The following is a 21,216-nucleotide window of genomic DNA, read 5'->3' on the forward strand; positions in this document are numbered from 1 at the left end:
GAATTATGATTCGGTCTATTAGGATAGGTCTAGGGCTATTAGCATGCTTGGCTTTAGGCTAAGACCTTTTATATATACATGTATGCGTGTATTAACTACTCTGTGATTTTCTGATATTTTATGATATGCAGCGTTATGACACTTAGACATCCATGAAATTAATAGCGTAAACCAAAAAATACATTTATCAAGATACTCATTTCGTTCTATGAAATGATATATACAATAAAGTTCAATAATGCGTAAATAAATTTACCTCAACCTTTTAGAACTCTCCACGCCTCAAGTTTTGGAATTGAGTTTTATGATTGTTGATGTCATAGGTTAGGTGGGCATTTATTGAATGTGCCATAAATGGCCCGTTAGCGTTATCTGTGGGTATTCATTGAATGTGCCATGAATGACCCGGGTATTCATTGCATGTGCCATGAATGACCAGATTCTTTGGACTGTCCTAGAGAGGAACTAAGGTATTCGCCTTGCGGGTTAGTTGTATTCCTTAAGTGTACGGGAATGTAGGGTTGGGTATTCCTTAAATGTGACAGGAATGACCTAAGGTATATAGGCACTAAATGGTGAGTGTATAAGAAAAGAAATTGATTATTTGATAAGAGAAATTGATTTGATTATCGCGAGTGTATTTAGGCTTGCATTGGAATACCTATAGGATATCTACACATATTATATAAAATTGCTAACTTTCTTTTGGGAGGGTAGGACTTAATAATATTTTTGTGCGTGGGGGCCGGTCCTACCCTTATCTGGTGATGAATATCGGTAAGTTTTAATGCAATGATTTAGATATTAAAAGCGAGTGATTTGAATGAGTTAATATAATGGAAGTTTTGCTTGGGAAGAAACTATCTTTGGTTGAAATATGCGGAACTACGTCTTCTAATTTGAGAATGATTAAGTTATGGGAAAATATAAAGTGATTGTTTGGATAATTAAAGTATGATAATGGTTTTATGTGGTTAGTCTACTCATACCAGCAAATTCCATTTTGTTGACCCATGTTTGCTTTGTTTTGGCAACGTGGGTGTGTTCTTGGGAACATGGGTAGAAGGCAGTGAAACCATGGCGTGTGATTTGGATTCTTGCCTGGAGCAGTCCGTTAGTTAGTTTATTAGGTCTGATCTTTTGGAAGTATGTAATAACGTAGTTTTCTTTTCATATGACATGAGAATCCGATATTGAAGACATGTTATTCTTAGAGTGGTTTGATATTTTATTGGGATGGAAGAAAGCCTTTTAATAAAGTGATGGTTGAGGAATTTTGGAGATTTTTGTTGTTAAGATTCTTTCTGATGTGGGTTTTAGGTTTTGACACGTGTTGTATCCACCCCGTCATAGCCTGGGTTTTTAGACAATTGAATATAGTGATGTTTGATATATTTATATTTCAAATATTCATTTTTTTTAATTGTTTAGAAAATCGGACATATTGTGACATTTTTAATATCGAGCTTAGGTTAGCCCTAGATAGTAAAGGTCTAGGTGATCCTCGGATTGTTGGATTTGAATGGGTAAGTAGGAGTGTTTCTTTGTGGTATTTGGTTTGGCTTGTTGTTTTGTGTGTACTTTTATAGTGGAATGTTGGGATATGATTAGGAAAATAAAATGCTTGTTTTATGTTAATTTAATTATGAAATTTATAACCGAATTTTTGCATGTTATAGTGTTGTTTTCCTAACGGGTTTTTCTATTTTAAGTAAGTATTGACTAAAGAAGAAATGGTTATTTTAAAATTTCATATTTGAGTAAATTGGAATTATCCAAGGAATAAAGAAACCCTTTTGATAAAGGTTGGATTTGAAATATTTGATATTGTCCAAGTTATGTATATCGTTGGTGTGTGATCCAATATACATAACATCTCTCGGTATGCATCGTTGGAGTTTGATCCAGTGTATACATGTACATCGTTGGTGTGTGATCCAGTGTGCATACCACACATTGTTGGTGTTTGATCCTATGTGATGGTAGAGAGTTAGTATGCATCGTTGGTGTGTGAACCAGTGTATACTTGCATATCGTTGGTGTGTGAGCGAGTGTGCATGCATCACATTGTAGGTGTTTGATCCTATGTGATGGTGGACATAGTGTAGGCCGTTGATAATATGAATCAGTCTATACGTTTTATATTTTTATTTTTCGAACATGTGGTGTTTGTGAGACACTGAGAGAAATGTTGATATATGTGTAACCACTAAGGTGGTGGATGAAACATATGAGTTTTTAAATAAATAGTTTTGACAGGGAAGATCGTTAAAAAGGAAATTATAATATGTATTTTTTTTTTAAACGCCTTGGATTAGTTGGGAAATACTAAGAGTGAAACTAACTGCCTCGGTGTGAGAGGAACTACATTGCCTTCTTAGTATGATTTAACTCGGAAAATATGAATCTGTTGAATTGTGAAATAATGAGTTTACTTAAATGTTGGCAATTGAAGAAATTAATTACGTTTATTCTTTTGAGTTGTGTATGCTAGCGTATATACGTATTTCTTGGGTTCAATACGTATATAGACACACTTTCAAAGTATGTGATTTGCATATTAGTATGTCTATCTATATGATATTGTATATGTGTATTCCTTTTAAGTTTTGTATACTTGCGTATACACATATGTCTCTTTTTTTATATTGTTTGACGTACTGGTTGTTTGGTTAATCTACACTCTACCTTGAATCTCGGGACGAGATCCTTTTAAGGTGTGTATATTATAACACCCCGTGTTTTATTATTTATTTTCCTAATAATAATAATAGATAATAGATAAAATAATATAGGATAACTATCAGTTTACGGATAAAAGCCCGTAGGTAAATAGATAAGGGTTGTCCTTGTTTTTCGGTGAGTTTTTTCTCGCATTATAGTTTTGGAAAAAAACACGGAAAAACTTTTATAAAAAAAAAAGAAAGGGTTTTATTAAAAGAAGAAAATGAAGGTTTTTTTGGTAGGCCGATGTCGGAGAGTTGACTGCTTGGTGAGTAGATTAGTTTTCTATTTCATTATAAATTTTCTTTGTTAAAGATTTCTGCCCATGTTTTCGATTCATTATTAGGTTATTATTAATCGGCTGTCATCGTTAAAATTGGTTAAACTATCTTTTTGAAACTTCGGTTGGATTTGCTTTCGAACTCGGGGGCCGTAAATGGCGTCTCGAGCCAAGATAAAAAAAAACATATTTTTCTGTTTTGTTTAAACCTATTGAAGCTATGAGCGGGGGTTCATGGGGCGTTAACCCATGAATTATCTTGCCCATAGATTATGTTGTTTTGTGTTTATGTGGGTTTAGAATGCTTTGTGGAAGCTCTCATTCACGCTTTGAGCAAAGCTAATGGCGCGTCGCCAAAAGCGAAATGAGAGAAAACATCCCCATGGTTTGCTTGTAACTTGTTGTTGGGACGGTTAGGATGTTGTTGTTTGGGAGAGGTTGTTAACACTCGAAGGTGCTGCGGGAGCTTGGAGAAATCGTTAATGGCATTACTGCCATTACTGTGTTACTGAAGGTTTTGAGATTTGTATTTATTTTCTTGTTTGAACTATTTTTGGTTGATGTTGTGGGTTGTTGATGTATGTTTGAAGGTTGGAATTTGGATGGGGACTGTTGAAAGGTGGCGGAAACCATTAATGGTGGCCGAAATTTGTAGATCTATTTTGGTGAAGTTTGGATTTTATCTTTTGAGGTTGTTGCCTTTGTTAATGTTGTTTGGTTTTGGAGTTGGGATAAATTCGGTTTGATGAAGTGAGGAGTGGGTGGCGGTAGCGATTTGGTTCTTTGGTGGAGGAGAGATTGGTGGAGAAGATTTGTTTGTTGACCCGGGGGCTTGGGCGAGTTCAATCTTTGGGCCTTGGTTGTTTTGTTTGGGCCCGGATTCTATTCTAGATGGTTGGGCTTTCGTTCTAGTTGTTGGGTCGGACCAATTTTGTTAAGCTTGGACCCGGTTCTATTTTGTTTTGATTGGGCGGTTTCGGTTAAATTTTAGGGCGAACTTCAATTGTGTTTTGGGCCAGTTCAGTCTAAAGTTTTTGGGCCAGTTTCTAATATTGCTTGGGGCCAGTCCATAGGACTTAAAATAGATCTTTTTTTGTGTCTTTCAATGTTTAGACTTTCGGGTTCTGAGGTTTGGGCTTGGCCAGTTGGGTCCGAATCATTACCTTAGTCATGAGCCCATGAGCCATGCAAATTGACCTTAGCCATGAACCACGGCTATGACCCTGAACCTGTTGAACATGAAAACGACAGTTTGACTTTGACAATGATGTGTTGACTTTGACTAGAGTTGATTGTTGACCAGGGTTGACTTTGACCAGTTGACCCAATTTGACCTTTTAACTCGGATTATGATTCGGTCTATTAGGATAGGTCTAGGGATATTTGCATGCTTGGCTTTAGGCTAAGACCTTTCTATATATACATGTGTACGTGTATTAACTACTGTGATTTTCACGATTATTTTTATGATATGCAACGTTATGACACTTAGACATCCATGAAATTAATAACGCGTAAACCAAAAATACATTTATCAAGATACTCATTCGTTCTCTGAAATGATATATACAATAAAGTTTAATAATGCGTAAATAAATTTACCGCAACCTTTTAGAACTCTCCACGCCTCAAGTTTTGGAATTGAGTTTTATGACTGTTGATGTCATAAGTTAGGTGGGCATTTATTGAATGTGTCATAAATGCCCCGTTAGCGTTATCTATGGGTATTCATTGAATGTGCCATGAATGACCCGGGTATTCATTGCATATGCCATGAATGACCAGATTCTTTGGACTGCCCTAAAGAGGAACTAAGGTATTCGCCTTGCGGGTTAGTTGTATTCCTTTAGTGTACGGGAATGTAGGGTTGGGTATTCCTTAAATGTGACGGGAATGACCTAAGGTATATAGGCACTAAATGGTGAGTGTATAAGAAAAGAAATTGATTATTTAATAAGAGAAATTGATTTGATTATGCGAGTGTATTTGGGCTTGCATTGGAATACCTATAGGATATCTACACATAGTATATAAAATTGCTAACTTTCTTTTGCAGGAGGGTAGGACTTAATAATATTTTTGTGCGGGGGGCCGGTCCTACCCTTATCAAACAAACAGTGAATATCGGTAAGTTTTAATGCAATGATTTAGATATTAAAACGAGTTATTTGAATGAGTTAATATAATGGAAGTTTTGCTTGGGAAGAAACTATGCTGGTTGAAATGACGGAACTACCTGTCTTCTAAGCTGAGAATGATTAAGTTATGGGAAAATATAAAGTGATTGTTTGGATAATTAAAGTATGATAATGGTTTTATGTGGTTAGTCTACTCATACCAGCAAATTCCATTTTGCTGACCCATGTTTGCTTTGTTTTGGCAACATGGGCGTGTTCTTGGGAACATAGGTGGAAAGCAGTGGAACCATGGCGTGTGATTTGGATTCTTGCCTGGAGCAGTCCGTTAGTTCTTTTATTAGGTCTGTTATTATTGGAAGGATGTAATAACGTAGGTTACATTTTCATATGACATGAGAATACGATATTGGAAAACCGCTTTTTTTAAAAGTTGTTTGATGTTTTTGGGATGGAAGAAAGTTCTTTCATAAAGCAATAAAGAGAATTTTGGAGATTATTTTTGTTGTTAAGATTCTTTATGATGTGGGTTTTAGGTTTTGACATGTGTTGTATCCACCCCGTCATAGCCTGGGTTTTTAGACAATTGAACATAGTGATGTTTGAGATATTTAAAATTTCAAATATTCATTAATTTTAATTGTTTAGAAATTCATTACTGTGACATAAGGAGCAATTAACTGAGGAATTCTTTCATCTGACCCAAGGAGGGAAAACTGTTACGGAGTACGTGACTAAGTTCAATGAACTATCGAGGTATGCTCCTTATCTAGTGGATACCCAAGTAAAGAAGAACCAGAAGTTCATCCGTGGACTAGAGCCATATCTATCGAGTTATTTGATACCCTTTGATTCAGAAACTTTCGATCGTGTGTTAGATTTGGCATTAAGATATGAACAATTGGATAATAAACCCAGAGATGAGAAGATTAAAGAGAATGCCCCAAAACAAGCCAGCTTACACTTTATTTCTAGTCAGCCACGTCAAGGGCAGAGAAAAAGTCAGCATCACCCATATAATAGGCAAACAAGTAAGCATGTGAATAAGGACGCGAGTGCTTCGCTAAATAGATTTGATGGTAATTGTTTGAATTGCGGGGAAGTTGGGCATACTATTCGAAGATGTCCTAAACCAAATGAACTAGTAGGCAAGTGTTATAAATGTGGACAGTTGGGACACTATGTTAAGAACTGCACTGGTTAATGTTAGGTATGTTTGGATTTGTTGTTTACTAGTTCCTTTATTAGTTATTAGCATGTAAGAATTTATCGTATGATTATGAAAATAAAATGCTGGTTGTTTTAACGGTTAGTTTCTTATGATTTATAATTGAAATTGTTCAACATGTTATAGTGTTGTTTTCCTAACGGAGTTTTCTATTTTAAGTGAGTATTGGCTAAAGAAGAAATTGTTATTTTAAAATTTCATATTTGAGTAATTTGGAATGTACCCAAGGAATAAGGAAACCCTTTTGATAAAGGTTGGATTTGAAATATTTGATATTGTCCAAGTTATGTATATCGTTGGTGTGTGATCCAATATACATAACATCTCTCGGTATGCATCGTTGGAGTTTGATCCAGTGTATACATGTACATCGTTGGTGTGTGATCCAGTGTGCATACCACACATTGTTGGTGTTTGATCCTATGTGATGGTAGAGAGTTAGTATGCATCGTTGGTGTGTGAACCAGCGTATACTTGCATATCGTTGGTGTGTGAGCCAGTGTGCATGCATCACATTGTAGGTGTTTGATCTTATGTGATGGTGGACATAGTGTAGGCCGTTGATAATATGAATCAGTCTATACGTTTTATATTTTTATTTTTCGAACATGTGGTGTTTGTGAGACACTGAGAGAAATGTTGATATATGTGTAAACACTAAGGTGGTGGATGAAACATATGAGCTTTTAAACAAATAGTTTTGACAGGGAAGATCATTAAAAAGGAAATTATAATATGTATTTTTTTTTTAAACGCCTTGGATTAGTTGGGAAATACTAAGAGTGAAACTAACTGCCTCGGTGTGTGAGGAACTACATTGCCTTCTTAGTATGATTTAACTCGGAAAATATGAATCTGTTGAATTGTGAAATAATGAGTTTACTTAAGTGTTGACAATTGAAGAAATTAATTACGTTTATTCTTTTGAGTTGTGTATGCTAGCGTATATACGTATTTCTTGGGTTCAATACGTATATAGACACACTTTCAAAGTATGTGATTTGCATATTAGTATGTCTATCTATATGATATTGTATATGTGTATTCCTTTTAAGGTGTGTATATTTGCGTATACACGTATGTCTCTTTTTTTATATTGTTTGACGTACTGGTTGTTTGGTTAATCTAAACTCTACCTTGAATCTCGGGACGAGATCCTTTTAAGGTGTGTATATTATAACACCTCGTGTTTTATTATTTATTTTCCTAATAATAATAATAGATAATAGATAAAATAATATAGGATAACTATCAGCTTACGGATAAAAGCCCGTAGGTAAATAGATAAGGGTTGTCCTTGTTTTTCGGTGAGTTTTCTCACGTAGAGTTTTTGGAGATAAACACATAAAAACTTTATACAGAAAAAAAAAAAAAAAAAAAAAAAAAAAGATTTTATTAAAAGAAGAAAAGACTTTATTTATTAAAAGATTTTAGAAACTGGCCCAAAAACTTTAGACTGAACTGGCCAAAAACACAACTGAGTTCGGCCCGAAAATTTAACTTAAACCGGCCCAATCAAAACAAAATAGAACTGGTCCAAGCTTAACAAAATTGGTCTGACCCAACAACTAGAACGAAAGCCCAACCATCTAAAATAGAATCCGGGCCCAAACAAAACAACCAAGGCCCAAAGATTGAACTCGGCCCAAGCCCAGCCGGTCAACAGTCCTTCTCCACCAATTCTCTCCTCCACCAGCCACCAAATCGCGCCGGCCACCCACTCCTCACTTCATCAAACCGATTTTATCCCAACTCCAAAACCAAACAACATTAACAAAGGCAACAACCTCAAAAGATAAAATCCAAACTTCACCAAAATAGATCTACAAATTTCGGCCACCATTAATGGTTTCCGCCACCTTTCAACAGTCCCCATCCAAATTCCAACCTTCAAACATACATCAACAACCCACAACATCAACCAAAAACAGTTCAAACACGAAAATAAATACAAATCTCAAAACCTTCAGTAACACAGTAATGGCAGTAACGCCATTAACGCCATTAACGATTTCTCCAAGCTCCCGCAACACCTTCAAGTGTTAACAACCTCGCCCAAACAACAACATCCTAACCGTCCCAACAACAAGTTCCAAGCAAACCATGGGGATGTTTTCTCTGTTTCGTTTTGGCGACGCCATTAGCGCATGTTCAAAGCGTGAACAGAGCTTCCACAGGCGATTCTAAACCCACATCAAAACAAAACAACATAATCTATGGGCAGTACAATTCATGGGCTAGCGCCTCCATGAACCCCTATTCATAGCTTCAACAGTTCAAACAAAACAGAAAAAAATATGTTTTCTTTATCTTGGCTCGAGACGCCATTTACGGCCTCCGGAGTTCGAGCAGTCCAACAGAGTTTCAAAAGATAATTTAACCAATTTTAACGATGACAGGCTGATTAATAATAACCGAATAATGAATCGAAAACATGGGCAAAAATCTTTAACAGTAAAATTTATACGTGAAATAGAAAACTAATCTACTCACCTGCAGCGCTATCCGATTATCAGCCAGCTACCAGAAAAACCTTCATTTTCTTCTTTTAATAAAACCCTTTCTTTTTTTTGTATAAAGTTTTTCTTTGTTTTTCTCCAAAAACTCTACGTGAGAAAACTCACCGAAAAACAAGGACAACCCTTATCTATTTACCTACGGGCTTTTATCCGTAAGCTGATAGTTATCCTATATTATTTTATCTATTATCTATTATTATTATTAGGAAAATAAATAATAAAACACGGGGTGTTATAAATAAGCTCCAGCTATATTGACTACTTTAGAAACTGAGGTGAAAAGCAAGGAAACTTGAGGCTCATTTTTTGCAATACCAACCAAGGCTAACTGTAATTGGTGTGCAAAACAGTGCACATAAAATGCAGATTTGTTTTCCTTCATTATGAGCGCTTTAAAGCCATTGAACTCCCCTCTCATATTACTAGCACCATCATAGCCATGCCCGCGTAAACATGTCATACTCAACCCATGTTTGATAAAAAAAGCTTCCATTGCTAGCTTAAGTGATATTGTAGAAGTTTTAGCCACATGCACCATACCAAGAAAACGTTCTACCACACATCCCGATTTGTCCACAAAATGTATCACAACTGCCATTTGCTCCTTGACCGAAATATCATGGGATTTATCAATCAAAATGGAAAATAGTGAACCACCAAGATCACTAAGTATCTTATTAGTGGGTTCAGTTGCACATGCACCAACAAGGTGCTTCTGAATCTTTGGTGAAATCAACCTATTGTTATTAGGAGCATTGTCAATAACAACACTATGAATTATTTCATTGTGATCCGCCACAAACTTCAAAAGTCCAAGAAAGTTTCCCTTATTAAATGACTTATCTGACACATAGATAGCATATGCAATGAAGTACCACATTCAAATAGATTCGGTAATTAATCCGATCTTGTGACGTCTTCTTCTGAAAGAATGTCTCTATGTGTTGGTTTTGATTAAGCAGATCTTGACCTTTTCTATATGCTTGGTTGTGAGCACTACTTGGTCTACCAATATGTATTCGTAATTTCTTCTTCATATTACAAGTGGTAAATCCTTTGCTTATAAACACACCACCTCGTACACAATTCTGGAAGAGATAACAATGTAAACAAAATGTTGCATCTTTTTCTACACTGTACTCCAACCAATCACCAAACTCATCGATCAAACCATTCCTTCTTAAAAACCGTCTTGGATAAAGTCTTGTTCGTGTGGCTAACATGGACCTCTAAGTAGATAGACTCTTCAAATGGAGTCTTGAGCACTAGGATGGTAATCTGAAATTGGTGTCCGTAGGGTTTGCAAAAAGAGCATCTAAGTCGACATCTACATATCTTTGTTTCAGACTAGGTTCCACTTGATTGGCATTAACAATGTTCAATGTAGAAGGAGACTAAGTAAGCTCAACTTCTTCATGATTTCTTTTGAGACTAGGGTGCTGACTGGAGGCACCTTTCTTGAATGTAGGAGACTCAATGGGCACAAATAACTTTTTAAAGTACTTCTCCATTACAACATTACTAATACAATAACACAAACATGAAGTCAACTACTTTAAGTCTTTAACCAAATGACAAATCCACAATAAAGATTAAAAAAATATATATATATATATATATATTGAATAATGGAATAATAACTTGGGTTAAATAAAAGAATAAATTGACTACAACGTACCTCAATTCCTCAAAAAGGTGAATTGGGGATTTGGGGAACAAAGAGAAATCATATAAGGCTTTCTTAATTTCTTTAACTAGTGGGAATATGGGATTGGCGGTCGTAACACTGTTGATTATTGGGTCATTTCTTTTAAGGCTTAACACCTCATTTGGATCATTGGATGGCCACACGAGCCAAATTAAAACTAAGACTAGTATTTTTTTTTTCTTTGGCAAAATTAAGGGTATTCACTTGAACTAAGACTAGTATTTTTTTTCTTGGGCAAAATTGAGGGTATTCACTTGAATACCTTGCCCATATAGTAGGTCCACCCCTACCACTTGCTATTGCCAGAAATTCAAGAATCAAGATCAAATCAGTTCTTACCAAAAGTCCAAATCACATCCAGAGTGTTGTCTCCCTAGGAGACGAGAATGATCTTTAAGGTCGAAGGTTTTCCGTAATCCCTGTTTCTATGAATCTAACTATTTTGAATGAGGTTATCGTCGACCACAATATTAGCTTTCATGATGACATAGTTGAAGAATTAGACCTTGTCTCTCCTTATGCCTTCATGACGACGTACATTGATAAGCACTCAAAACTGTGATATTATACCCCATAGAGATATAGCAATTTGGTTAATTATGTGTTTAATAATCAGGAAATAATCGCATTTTCGTGCTTTTGCAGGTTAGAGCAACTAACGTAAAAATGATGATAAAGTCAGCATTTAAACACAAAATAGGGAGTATACAGAAGCTTTCCGATTAAGCCCACATGAAGCCCAACAAAATCTAGACTAAAACCCAAAGACTAAAAGCGATGCGAGAATCGGTCGAAGCGGGATTACGTGCACAGAAGCGTCAAACTTCCGAAGCTCATATCTCTTGAACCAGGACTCCGAATGCGACGAGTGAGCTGCCCCGACGATCAGTGCGACGAACTCTACGCATAGGCGGGAAGTTGTAAAAATGCCAAAAGACCGGACTGCCACTGGACACTGCACATAGACCCACTAGGCGGGCCCACAAGATTTAATAAGTCATCATGCAAGTCAAGACAAAGGTGCAAATAATTAGTGCAAATTTGACACCTTGTATGAAGTTAATGAGTTGGTTGGATTTAGGTGATGATTGTCTAAAAAAATAAAATGTGTCAAATGGGGGTTAGTTGTGGATAAGAGAAAAATAAATGAGATGAGAGTGTTTCACTTTGGAGAAGAGAAAAAGACTCTCTTATGTAAAGGGGGGCTGTTTTTGGGAAATTGGCTAGCTTTTTCTTCCTTGACTTTTACTTTTCATTTACTTCCATGTCTTTACTTTTGGTTTTAGTTTTTAGTCCTTGTAACTTGTTAATGGAGGACTACACCTTCTAGTTCTTGAATAAAATTTCTTTGATCCTTAGGTAAAATAGTTGGTACATTTTGTATTCCTTTCTTCTTTCTCTCTCTCTTTTAGATATCTTCCTATAACTTTTATTTTAATTCCAAAGATCATGAGCTAAAACCCTCCCTTTGTGGAGGGTTAGTGATGCTTATGTGAGGAATCCTTTTTTATTGTTTTCTAGATAGTTGTTTTTCCAAAACAACTAGACTTACATCCTATCCCAAAATGGTAGTTGGTGTAGAGTCTAGTTAGGAATCAAGGTGATGATCTTAGAGATAAATCATTATTTGGGTTCCACATGCTAAAAATATGATATTAGATATGAGTCATATTTTTAGGGATCAAAATAATCTTGTTAGGATTTGTCTTTGAGTTCTAGGAAGATTAAGTAACAATAATCTAGAGTTAACAATAGAGATCGTCTTCACATAAGGAGAACTAACTCTCCACACCTTTCCTAGAAATTGATTTTCATTTTATTTTAGTTTGCATGTTAAGTAAACTTAAAAGCTATAAGAAAACTAAGTAGTTAGTATCAATTCAATCATAGTTTAAAAACTTACTGACTAGTTTTCTAAGGAGCAAAAACAAGTTGTAAGTTGTCCTAGACTTAGGTTGGTTTGAAATTCCTACTCAAAACTATGCACACGAATATCGTGAGTAAGGAAAAATCTTTGTATTCACACTTTGCCGAAACAGAGAATCAAATCTCTAACATACTGAAAAAGGTGAACATCAAAATGGCGCCGCTGCCATTCTAAAGACCTAAGGACCTGTGCTTACAAACTGGAATTGCTCTACGGGGAAACCCCCCACTCTCATCCTTTCATTTATTTCATTTTCTTGAGTTTCTTCATTTTTTTTTTGAAATTTCCCGCGTTTTGCTACTGATCTGCATACTTCTTTTGGTTGCACTTACAGGTTCCAAATGCATCGACCTAGAAACTAGCTCACTACACCATAATAGGATATTTGCAACACACACCTTTTTTGATTTGCAACGGTTATTTAGCGTTAGTAAGTTTCCAACGTTAAATAAGCGTTGGTAATGTTGTAAAGCGTTGCTTTATTTGGGTGAATTTCCGGAATTAACTGCTAACGCTTAAAAAGCGTTGGAGAAGTGTTAGAAATTAAAAACTTAAAAATTTCTCTCTCACTCTCACCGCCGCATTATTTCAAGATCCCTAATTTTCTCACTCCTCAAAATCAAAATCAAAATCGTTACTAGTAAAGAAAGAAGAAGAAGAAGAAGAAGAAAACAAGGAGTTTGCAGTTTGAGGTAATAATCTTTCATTTTCCTTCTAGTTACTTTTGTTTCTGTTATTTCATTATGCAGTCATCTGGGGCTTGTTGAGCTAGGTTGCAGTTTCTTTGATTCAATAAGTTTAGTCTACAAAATGGTTCCATCAGAAGAGAATTTCGGTAGCTTAGTTGATTTATTTTCACGAAATGGGTTCCTTGAAGAAGCCAAACATGTGCTTGAAGTAATGCCCTTCGCGCCTTGGCCAGCTGTTTGGAGATCCATACTGAATGGCTGTAGGATTCATGGGAACAGAAACTTGGGTGAATGGGCATCCAAGCATTTACTTCAGTTGGTTCCTAAAAATGATGCAGCTTATGTTTTGTTGTCAGTAAAAGCTTAAGGCAAATGTGACTGGTCAAATGAGGGAGAGTCCTAAAAAAGAAACAAAGAGTGTATGTTAACAAAGAAGAAATATGTTGCTAATTTCATCTCTATTCCATTCTTTTCTATAGTTCGTCACCAAAGGTATCAATCTGGCTTTCCCTGTAGAATTTGCTTAATATTGTTTCAACAGGGAAACTGTGTAATCTTGAATCTGATAGCTGCAACTTTTGTTTCTGTTTTATTTTTCAAAATTGCACGCCAGGTTGGTTACCGAAGCTTTTCTATAATAGAGAGAAAGTAGCAGTCAATGTATCTGGAACTTAATTCAAAACAAGTTACACTTAAGCTATGAACCTCAAATTGCTCGTGTTTGGTTGGAAAGTTGCAAGTCTGACAAGGGTGGATGGAAGGATATCTTGTGGAAGTATTGGTTTTGTGTTTAAGTTTAAACAACCATTTTGTTACAGGTAAAACCAACAAACAAATGAAGCGGCCCTGTTATTTTTTTTTAACTCCATTGGAAGTTATCAAATTATGTTGATGGTCCTAAGGTTACAACACCTTATTCAGGTTTATGGTGTGATCTGGTATCCCCTCATTGACAAAATATGGAGGGGAAAAATCATGCAGAGAGAGTGGCATTGGACATCAAAGTGATGATTTGGTACTAGTTGTCTAGTGCTTATTTGCAAGGAGGAAGGACTGGTTTCAAAACCTGGTTTTCTATTGTGCCTATTTATTCAAGCGATAAAAGTTCAGCAGGCTATCTCAAGTAAGTCAGTTTTCTACCTAGTACTTACATGTCAGTATGTCACAGAACAGAGTAACTGAATGCAAGGGTGTGGGCATGTAGCTCTGTTTATGTGGGGGTTTGCAGATTTAGTAGGAGATCTACATAGTCGCTTTGGACTTTAGGTGCCACTCGAAACCATTGCCTGGTAACTACTGCTACTTTAAGGCAGAATTAGGATACGCATTTGTTTCAGTGTCCTTTGCTTTTCTACTTTGGGCCTTTTTGTTTTAATGACATAGGTCCTCCAAGCCCATTTTGTCAAGATCTTATTAATGTTTGGTGAACTCAACCACTGTATTCATTTTTTGTCAACTTTACAACCTGTCCTTATTTTACTAGCTTAATTAAAGAGAGAGACCAGAGGCTAGCTGGTCTACTTGAGAACATGATTTTATTAATACAAGTCGAGGTCTGCCTAACCTCTAGCTTCTTAAAAAAAAAAAAGACTAGCTGATCTACTGTAACGACGTTATTGGATGCAGACTTGGCAGTAAATTATGGACACTGCAAATAAATATATTTACGGTCTTTATATGGTATTTTAAAGTTTTGAAATGGAATCAATCAATTGATTTTAAGTGGTTGTAATAACATTTGTATGTTAAACTGTTCTAGCTTTTTAATAGTAAGCTTTCAATGGAATGGAGGCAATCTCTAACCCACCGGGAGGGTATAGGTTTGAATGCGATTGTGATATCTCTCAACTGCAGCAAGCATAACAAAATGAAGTAGAAATTGACGGGCTCACAGTAGGCTCAGAATGCTACGCAATGAGACCCAACCCAGAGGTCAATGTATTTAGAAAATGGTTCCATTTGTGATCGTGTGGGATATGGTTGGAAAGTATTAGATGACAGTTTGATGGTAGAGGTATGAATATCCAGAATGTCATCCTGACCATAAAAGGCCTTCTTTGCTAGTGGAATAAAGTGTTTGTGGATTTTAGAAGCATTAATTTTGAGTCTTTTATTGCGAGATGGAGTGATATTATTTATAGAGTTCCTGGATGTGGGGTTGTTAGGGTTTTAGTCTTTGATGATGTTCTTGTATTTTTTTTCTTTCCTTTTTTCCTTGTGCTTTTAGGTTACTCCTTTTTTATTTGAATGAAAATCTTCACTTTACCGATGAAAGCATAAAATAAGAAGTCCCTACTGATAAAAAAAAAAACAGAAAAGACAAGTTCTACCCTACTACTTGAGTTATTAGTTATTACATATTGCATGTTTTCTTATGTATTACACATGGACATGTGTTTCCTTATCTATGGTACTACTTACCAGCATATAAGTAAATGCAAGTAATTATGGTACATGTTTATCCATTTATGCACTTTTTTGGTTAGCTGGTTATATTACATTTAACATTGCATAAACTGCTGGCTTTCTTGAAACCTATAAGCTCACGCTCCTGAGAATTTATGCCATTGCAGATGTTAGAACTGCAGTGAAAAATAAAGTTCCCCTCGTCCGCTCTTTAACCTTGAATTGGGTTACATATTGTATCGAGACTAGCAACAAGGCTGTTGTTCTTAAGTTGCATAAGGAATATGTGCCCATATGTATGGAGGTCAGTGAATATGTGCACATCAATGCTCACTTATTATTCTTTTTACTTTTTTTTACATTATGATGTTGGGCAAAATAAGTATAAGCTGTTTATTTCGTACATTTGATAAACTTTTATGTGTTTTGTAATGCTTAAATGATGGAACCCCTGAAGTTAGAGATGCCTCATTTTCTGTCATGGCAGCAATAGCTAAGGTAGTTTGTTGTAAAGTATGTTACTGTTAGTGAGATTACTTTGATGGTAAATAAAGGAAAAATCCAACCTTTGAAAGCAACTGTGTTTTAGATTCTACTTTTGTAGTCTCTACTTCTCTCTTTTGACATGGAATGTTTTTTTATTGTTCTTTGTTCTTTCTGATAGTCTGTTGGAATGAGACCTTTAGAAAGGTCTCTTGAGAAACTTGACGAGGTGAGGAAAAAGAAGCTCGCAGAAATGATTGGGGGCTCTGGAGGTGGTCTTCTTCCTAGCACAACTACAGGTCCGCGTATTTTTAATTCAGTCATCCTTTTTTGTTAGAATATGCATTTTTTTGAATTTTTTATATTCGGAAGGCTTTTGGCGCTGTTCTTTTCGCTGTTTTACTCACAATTTGGTTTACCAGCACCGGTTTCAACTTCAAGTGGGAGCCTCTCAGGTCCAGAGGTGTGTTCAGTTCTTGGTTTATCTTCTTTCACATATTTTTACTATTTTTTTTTGTTGTGGCAATGATTCAACTGGCTTCATCGTTAGGATCTATTATCGTTGTTGTGTTCTTCTATGAGTTCTGTCTCTCGTTATTTATTTGATAGATAAATATTTAGTTAGTTCATATTTCTTATTAACACATACCTAATTGATTATGCTCCGATCATGCCAATACTAAATTTTCAAGTGTATAATATTGTTTCCAGTTCCACAATTAACAAACTTATTTGATATTCTCAGGAAATCTGCTTTTAAGTTTGAAGGATCGATTACGTTGTATTATTGATTAAGAAAAGAAAACCCTCGACACGCATACTATTATGTCTACCTGTTCTAAATGTTATCAGGGGCTCTTTGATTCTTCTACCAAATTTGTTCCTCTTGTGCTAGTTCATTGTCCATTTTGTTTGTTTGGTGTATTATTTGTTGTTGTGAAAACTACAATTCAGTGATTAAGTAGGTTCATTTGACCCTCCTTTACTGCTTATTTGTTAAAGTAACATGATGACCAATACTTGTAGTCCTGTACTGAATGCATACCATACCATTAGCATTAAGCAACCACACATTTCTTTTATGTTTTCTTGTTTTTGGGTTTGTTATTTGTATCCGCTTAATATGATTTTGTACCTTTTTTCCTTTTATATTTTCATTTGTCTTGTGGCTTTTATATTGTACTGTATTTAAGTGTATTGCCTGTGTTTAACTTCAGTGCTACAAAGTCCATAAATATTTTTATAAGACTGTTGAAGTAATAGTTTGAATTATTTGACTTGAAGAGTTCAATGTAGAAGGAGAAAGAGAAGATAGAATGATGAAAGAAGACGAAAAGAGAATGTTGTGTGTTGTTGTCACATGCACTTGCACTTATATTTAGTTAAAGTGATTGAGCCACTGCATGAGAAAGCATAAATGGCCATTTTGTCCAGACCTTGTAATAACGCAATTTGTTAATTGTCTCGTACACTTGCCTCCATGTTGGTGCACTCTCAATAATGACAGCTATGAAATTACCTAGAGTTGATCTTTTGGTAGGATGTTAGAAAATAGCTCATTAGTCTTCAGGAAGTGGGCACCTATAGCTCCTGATGGTGTTGTCTCATGAATGAGATTTGTATAACTTCAACATGCTTTTGAAGGCCATATGTATTGGATTTTTTGCAATATACTAATAGCAGCCCAAGTGACTAATAACAATCTGGAACTTCCTGTTAGATTTTACCTCTGTTATATGGCTCCTAAATAATGGTCCTGGGCTCTGGTGATGAGGGGAACTGAGGGACTGTCTGATGTTGTATGATATAGAATCAGAATGGTGATGCCATATTGGTTACTTTTCTTTTTAGGTTGTTGGGAGTTCACTTGTAAGAAAATCGGCAGCAAGCATGCTCAGTGGGAAGAATCCCATTCAAGCTGTTGTGAGTATCTTTCCTTTTCATTATTCTTAGTTAAATATGCAACATTTTGTCAATATCAACATGGTCATCGTCATTTTCATTCGTTTGACTTCCTTGGCTATTTTAATAGGCAAGCAAACAAAAAAGTGTTGTTAGCAAGAAAGGGGATGGTGGTGTGCATTCAAAGGCTTTGGGATCAGTTAAACTTGAAGATGTTGAGGTAAACTATCTATAGTCTGAACTGGTTTCGGTCTTCGGTTTGAGATATCTATAAGAGCTTTTGGTGGTTGTATTGTTCAATGTTTTCAGCCGGCAGATATGTCCCTTGAAGAAATTGAAAGCCGATTAGGGTCTCTTCTAAAAGAAGATACAATTTCCCAACTGAAGAGTACTGTATGGAAGGAACAACTTACAGGTTCTGAACTATCATCTTGTGTCGTCTCTTCTTTAATTTTAATAACTCTGGTCATATGATCAAGTCCTGCCTGTTGCTTTTGTCTGTGTTACTTAATTTACTTCATAAGATCCTATTGTAAATTTTATTTCTAAAGGATTTGAAATGATATATTCCTCCCAAAGCGTCAATTTCATGCAATTTGTTGGAAGGCATGTGATGCGGACATCAATTAGGCCCAAGCCCAGGACGTTCCATAATAGGAACGCCTCTTTTCTTTTAGTATTAGTTCTTTCCTTTTAGAAGTTGACACATGTTGTGTTACTATTAGTTGCTTTTATTCTAGCATTATTATAAATAAGGGCTTGGAATCTAGGGTTAGTTAGTTCATTGGTTGAATGCTATTTTAATTCCAGAGTGAATAAAGAGAAACCTTCGTGGTTCTTTTCTTCTTCTTAGTTGTAGATTTCTTTTATTAAATCGCTTCCGCTCGATTAAATCTACATCATATCATATGGCTTGAGAAGATTTTTGGAAAAAAATGTAATTGCTTTGAGCATATTGTACATAATTTTGATCATTGTCGTGAGGTGTTGGGCTTCGGGGCACTACACCATAACATGCTATTTGCAACACACTTTTTTTGCTTTGTAACATTTTTTTAGCGTTGGTAAGTTGCCTACGCTATATAATTTTTTCTTGATCCCCTTATTGTCTGCTTCATGATCTTTTCTTGGTTGACTATTTTATCTTAATGCTAGGATCTCTTTTGGAGCATTTGTGGAAGTAAATGGGCGTAGGGTTTTCCACAACGCAAGCTGTTATCTCTTGTTTAGGATCATATAGTATGAAAACTTTTTTTATGGTGATAGTTCAACAATAAGTTTGTGAGGTTTAGAAAATCGCTCAAAATTGTGAATGTATATGGTTGGATTAGTTTTGTACTTCATCAGTTTTTTTTCCCATATATATTATGGTTTCTTTGTAAAATAGTATGAAAATGTATTGTGTACAGGATAAATTTAGCTTAAATAAGAATTTATGATTTATGTATATGGTGTAAGAGGGGGTATCTTTTTGTAGGTTTAGCTAGTCGCTACAAAATATGAGAAATTATTTTTTTTATCAACAACCCATCAGCAACGGTTCATAACCGTTACAAATGATTTTTAAATTAATTTTTTTTACATTAACTAACAACTTTGCAACGGTTAATAACCGTTACAAATTACCAACGCTTAAAAAGCGTTTGTGAAATAAAAAAAACCGTTGGAAATGTTTTAAATTTGTATACAAAATAGTTATAAAAAGTGTTGCAAATCATTATTGCAACGCTTATTAAGCGTTGGAAATTTCTATTTGCAACGCTTATTAACCGTTGCAAAAATTTCTAACACTTTATCCACGCCATATTTGCAACACTTAAAAAGCGTTGCGAAAATTATTAACAACGCTTTTTTGCCGTTGTAAATAGCATATTATGGTGTAGCTACAACAAACACTAACCTTATTGTGAAAATTTTGGCCTGCTGTGCACATTTCTTTTCTTTGGCGGACTTGCGGGAAGCTTGCAGGTTCCAAATTTTAAATATTTTTGCATGATTCACATGTATATAGTAGTTATGTCGTAACATGGACTATTATTTGTATATTATATTAGAAATATGCATGAATCATGTGAATACGCCTGTGAATATGAATTGCATCTAAATATATATGTACATGTATATGGTAATGTTTTGCATGGTTATATATATATATATATATATATATATATATATATATATATATATATATATATATATATATATATATATATATATATATAATAAGTTGCATGTTTAGCATATATATAAATATGGATGGAATAGTTATACATAGTAATTAGGGTGTGTTTTGGTATTTTGGCCATAACTTTGGCTACGGTTCTCTGAATTACGCGTGTGAGCTCAATTCGGAAAGATCTCGACGGTGCGCACGCTGTTGCCACCAAGCTATGAGGTCATTTTCGAGGTCAAAATCAACTGTTTTCCCCTTCAAAATCATTATTTTAGAAAATTGTCTTGTTTAATAAGTCGATTTTGTCATGAAAGAGGAGAACATTCCAATGAGGGTTAAAATCTGAGTTTGGTAAGTTGTTTCTAAACCCTCTGGGGTGAAGTTGCTCTCTATATGACACTCGCAATCTCAATGAGTATTGACAAAATCAAATTATTATGCAATACAAGAGTCGTATTTTAGTATAATACATTGCATGTTTAGTATGTCTTTGCCTAGTCGTATATATCTATGTACGTATAGTATCTTCGCATGCTACTGTAACTAGATACGTATGAGTGATTACAATTTACCTATTACTGTAGATTTACGTATCCGTAATATATATCTACCTATTTGCCTATATATACATATTACTGATGTGTATTTGCCTGTACATATCGAAGTATTTATTAATGATACAACATTGCCTATTCGTATTGCTATACATATGAGTAGAGTATCTTCACATATTACTGTATCTAGTAATGTATGAGTAGGTCGTATTTGCCTGATTATACTTTCTCCCTTGCATAAATTTTAAATTTAAAAAAAAAAAAAAAAAAAAAAAAAAAAAAAGTAAGACATTGCATAAATTTTAATTCCATAAATCTTAATCATATTCCAACGGTGTCTAGGAAACTTGAAAGATTGAGGTTACTTAATTAGAACCGTGCTTGCACGAAAAGCCTCCCTCATATCTCTCTTGTGACCTGGCTATTGGTTTATGCACACGTATTCCTAGCTTCATTGCTACGTTAGCATCAGCTTAGGCCTACGTTGT

General features: G+C 35.2%; 2 protein-coding genes across 9 annotated transcripts; one reads left to right on the plus strand and one right to left on the minus strand.

The window, feature by feature from the left end:
- Window positions 1-9,118: 9,118 nt before the first annotated feature.
- LOC147524830 (uncharacterized) lies at window positions 9,119-9,766 on the minus strand. Its single transcript, XM_086576676.1, has one exon. The coding sequence runs from the start codon at window positions 9,764-9,766 to the stop codon at window positions 9,119-9,121; it is 648 nt and encodes a 215-aa protein (XP_086432802.1).
- A 3,312-nt stretch (window positions 9,767-13,078) lies between these two features.
- On the plus strand, window positions 13,079-19,446 carry LOC147524831 (protein MOR1-like). 8 transcript variants are annotated; one of them, XM_086563886.1, is made up of 11 exons: window positions 13,079-13,213; window positions 13,824-14,028; window positions 14,132-14,333; window positions 15,784-15,920; window positions 16,078-16,114; window positions 16,281-16,398; window positions 16,522-16,562; window positions 17,951-18,022; window positions 18,132-18,221; window positions 18,311-18,416; window positions 19,157-19,446. In XM_086563886.1, exons 4-11 carry the CDS (start codon window positions 15,901-15,903, stop codon window positions 19,183-19,185), a joined length of 513 nt encoding a protein of 170 aa, XP_086420012.1. In that variant the 5' UTR covers window positions 13,079-13,213; window positions 13,824-14,028; window positions 14,132-14,333; window positions 15,784-15,900; the 3' UTR covers window positions 19,186-19,446. The 8 variants fall into 8 exon arrangements, with proteins under 8 accessions (XP_086420012.1, XP_086419983.1, XP_086419977.1 ...); XM_086563865.1 differs by adding an exon at window positions 13,294-13,702 and having other exon boundaries at window positions 13,091-13,213; window positions 18,311-19,446; XM_086563857.1 differs by having other exon boundaries at window positions 18,311-19,446.
- Window positions 19,447-21,216: the final 1,770 nt, after the last annotated feature.

This window comes from Coptis chinensis, chromosome 1 (assembly GCF_015680905.1).
Source record: "Coptis chinensis isolate HL-2020 chromosome 1, ASM1568090v1, whole genome shotgun sequence".
Lineage (NCBI taxonomy): Eukaryota > Viridiplantae > Streptophyta > Magnoliopsida > Ranunculales > Ranunculaceae > Coptis > Coptis chinensis.

Coding starts and splice junctions, on each gene's coding strand:
- LOC147524830 (XM_086576676.1), bottom strand. CDS start 9,766: ATGTGGTACTTCATTGCATATGCTATCTATGTGTCAGATAAGTCATTT.
- LOC147524831 (XM_086563857.1), top strand. CDS start 15,901: ATGTGCCCATATGTATGGAG. Junction 16,563..17,950: donor GGAGCCTCTCAGGTCCAGAG/GTGTGTTCAGTT, acceptor TTTTCTTTTTAG/GTTGTTGGGAGTTCACTTGT. Junction 18,023..18,131: donor AGAATCCCATTCAAGCTGTT/GTGAGTATCTTT, acceptor CTATTTTAATAG/GCAAGCAAACAAAAAAGTGT.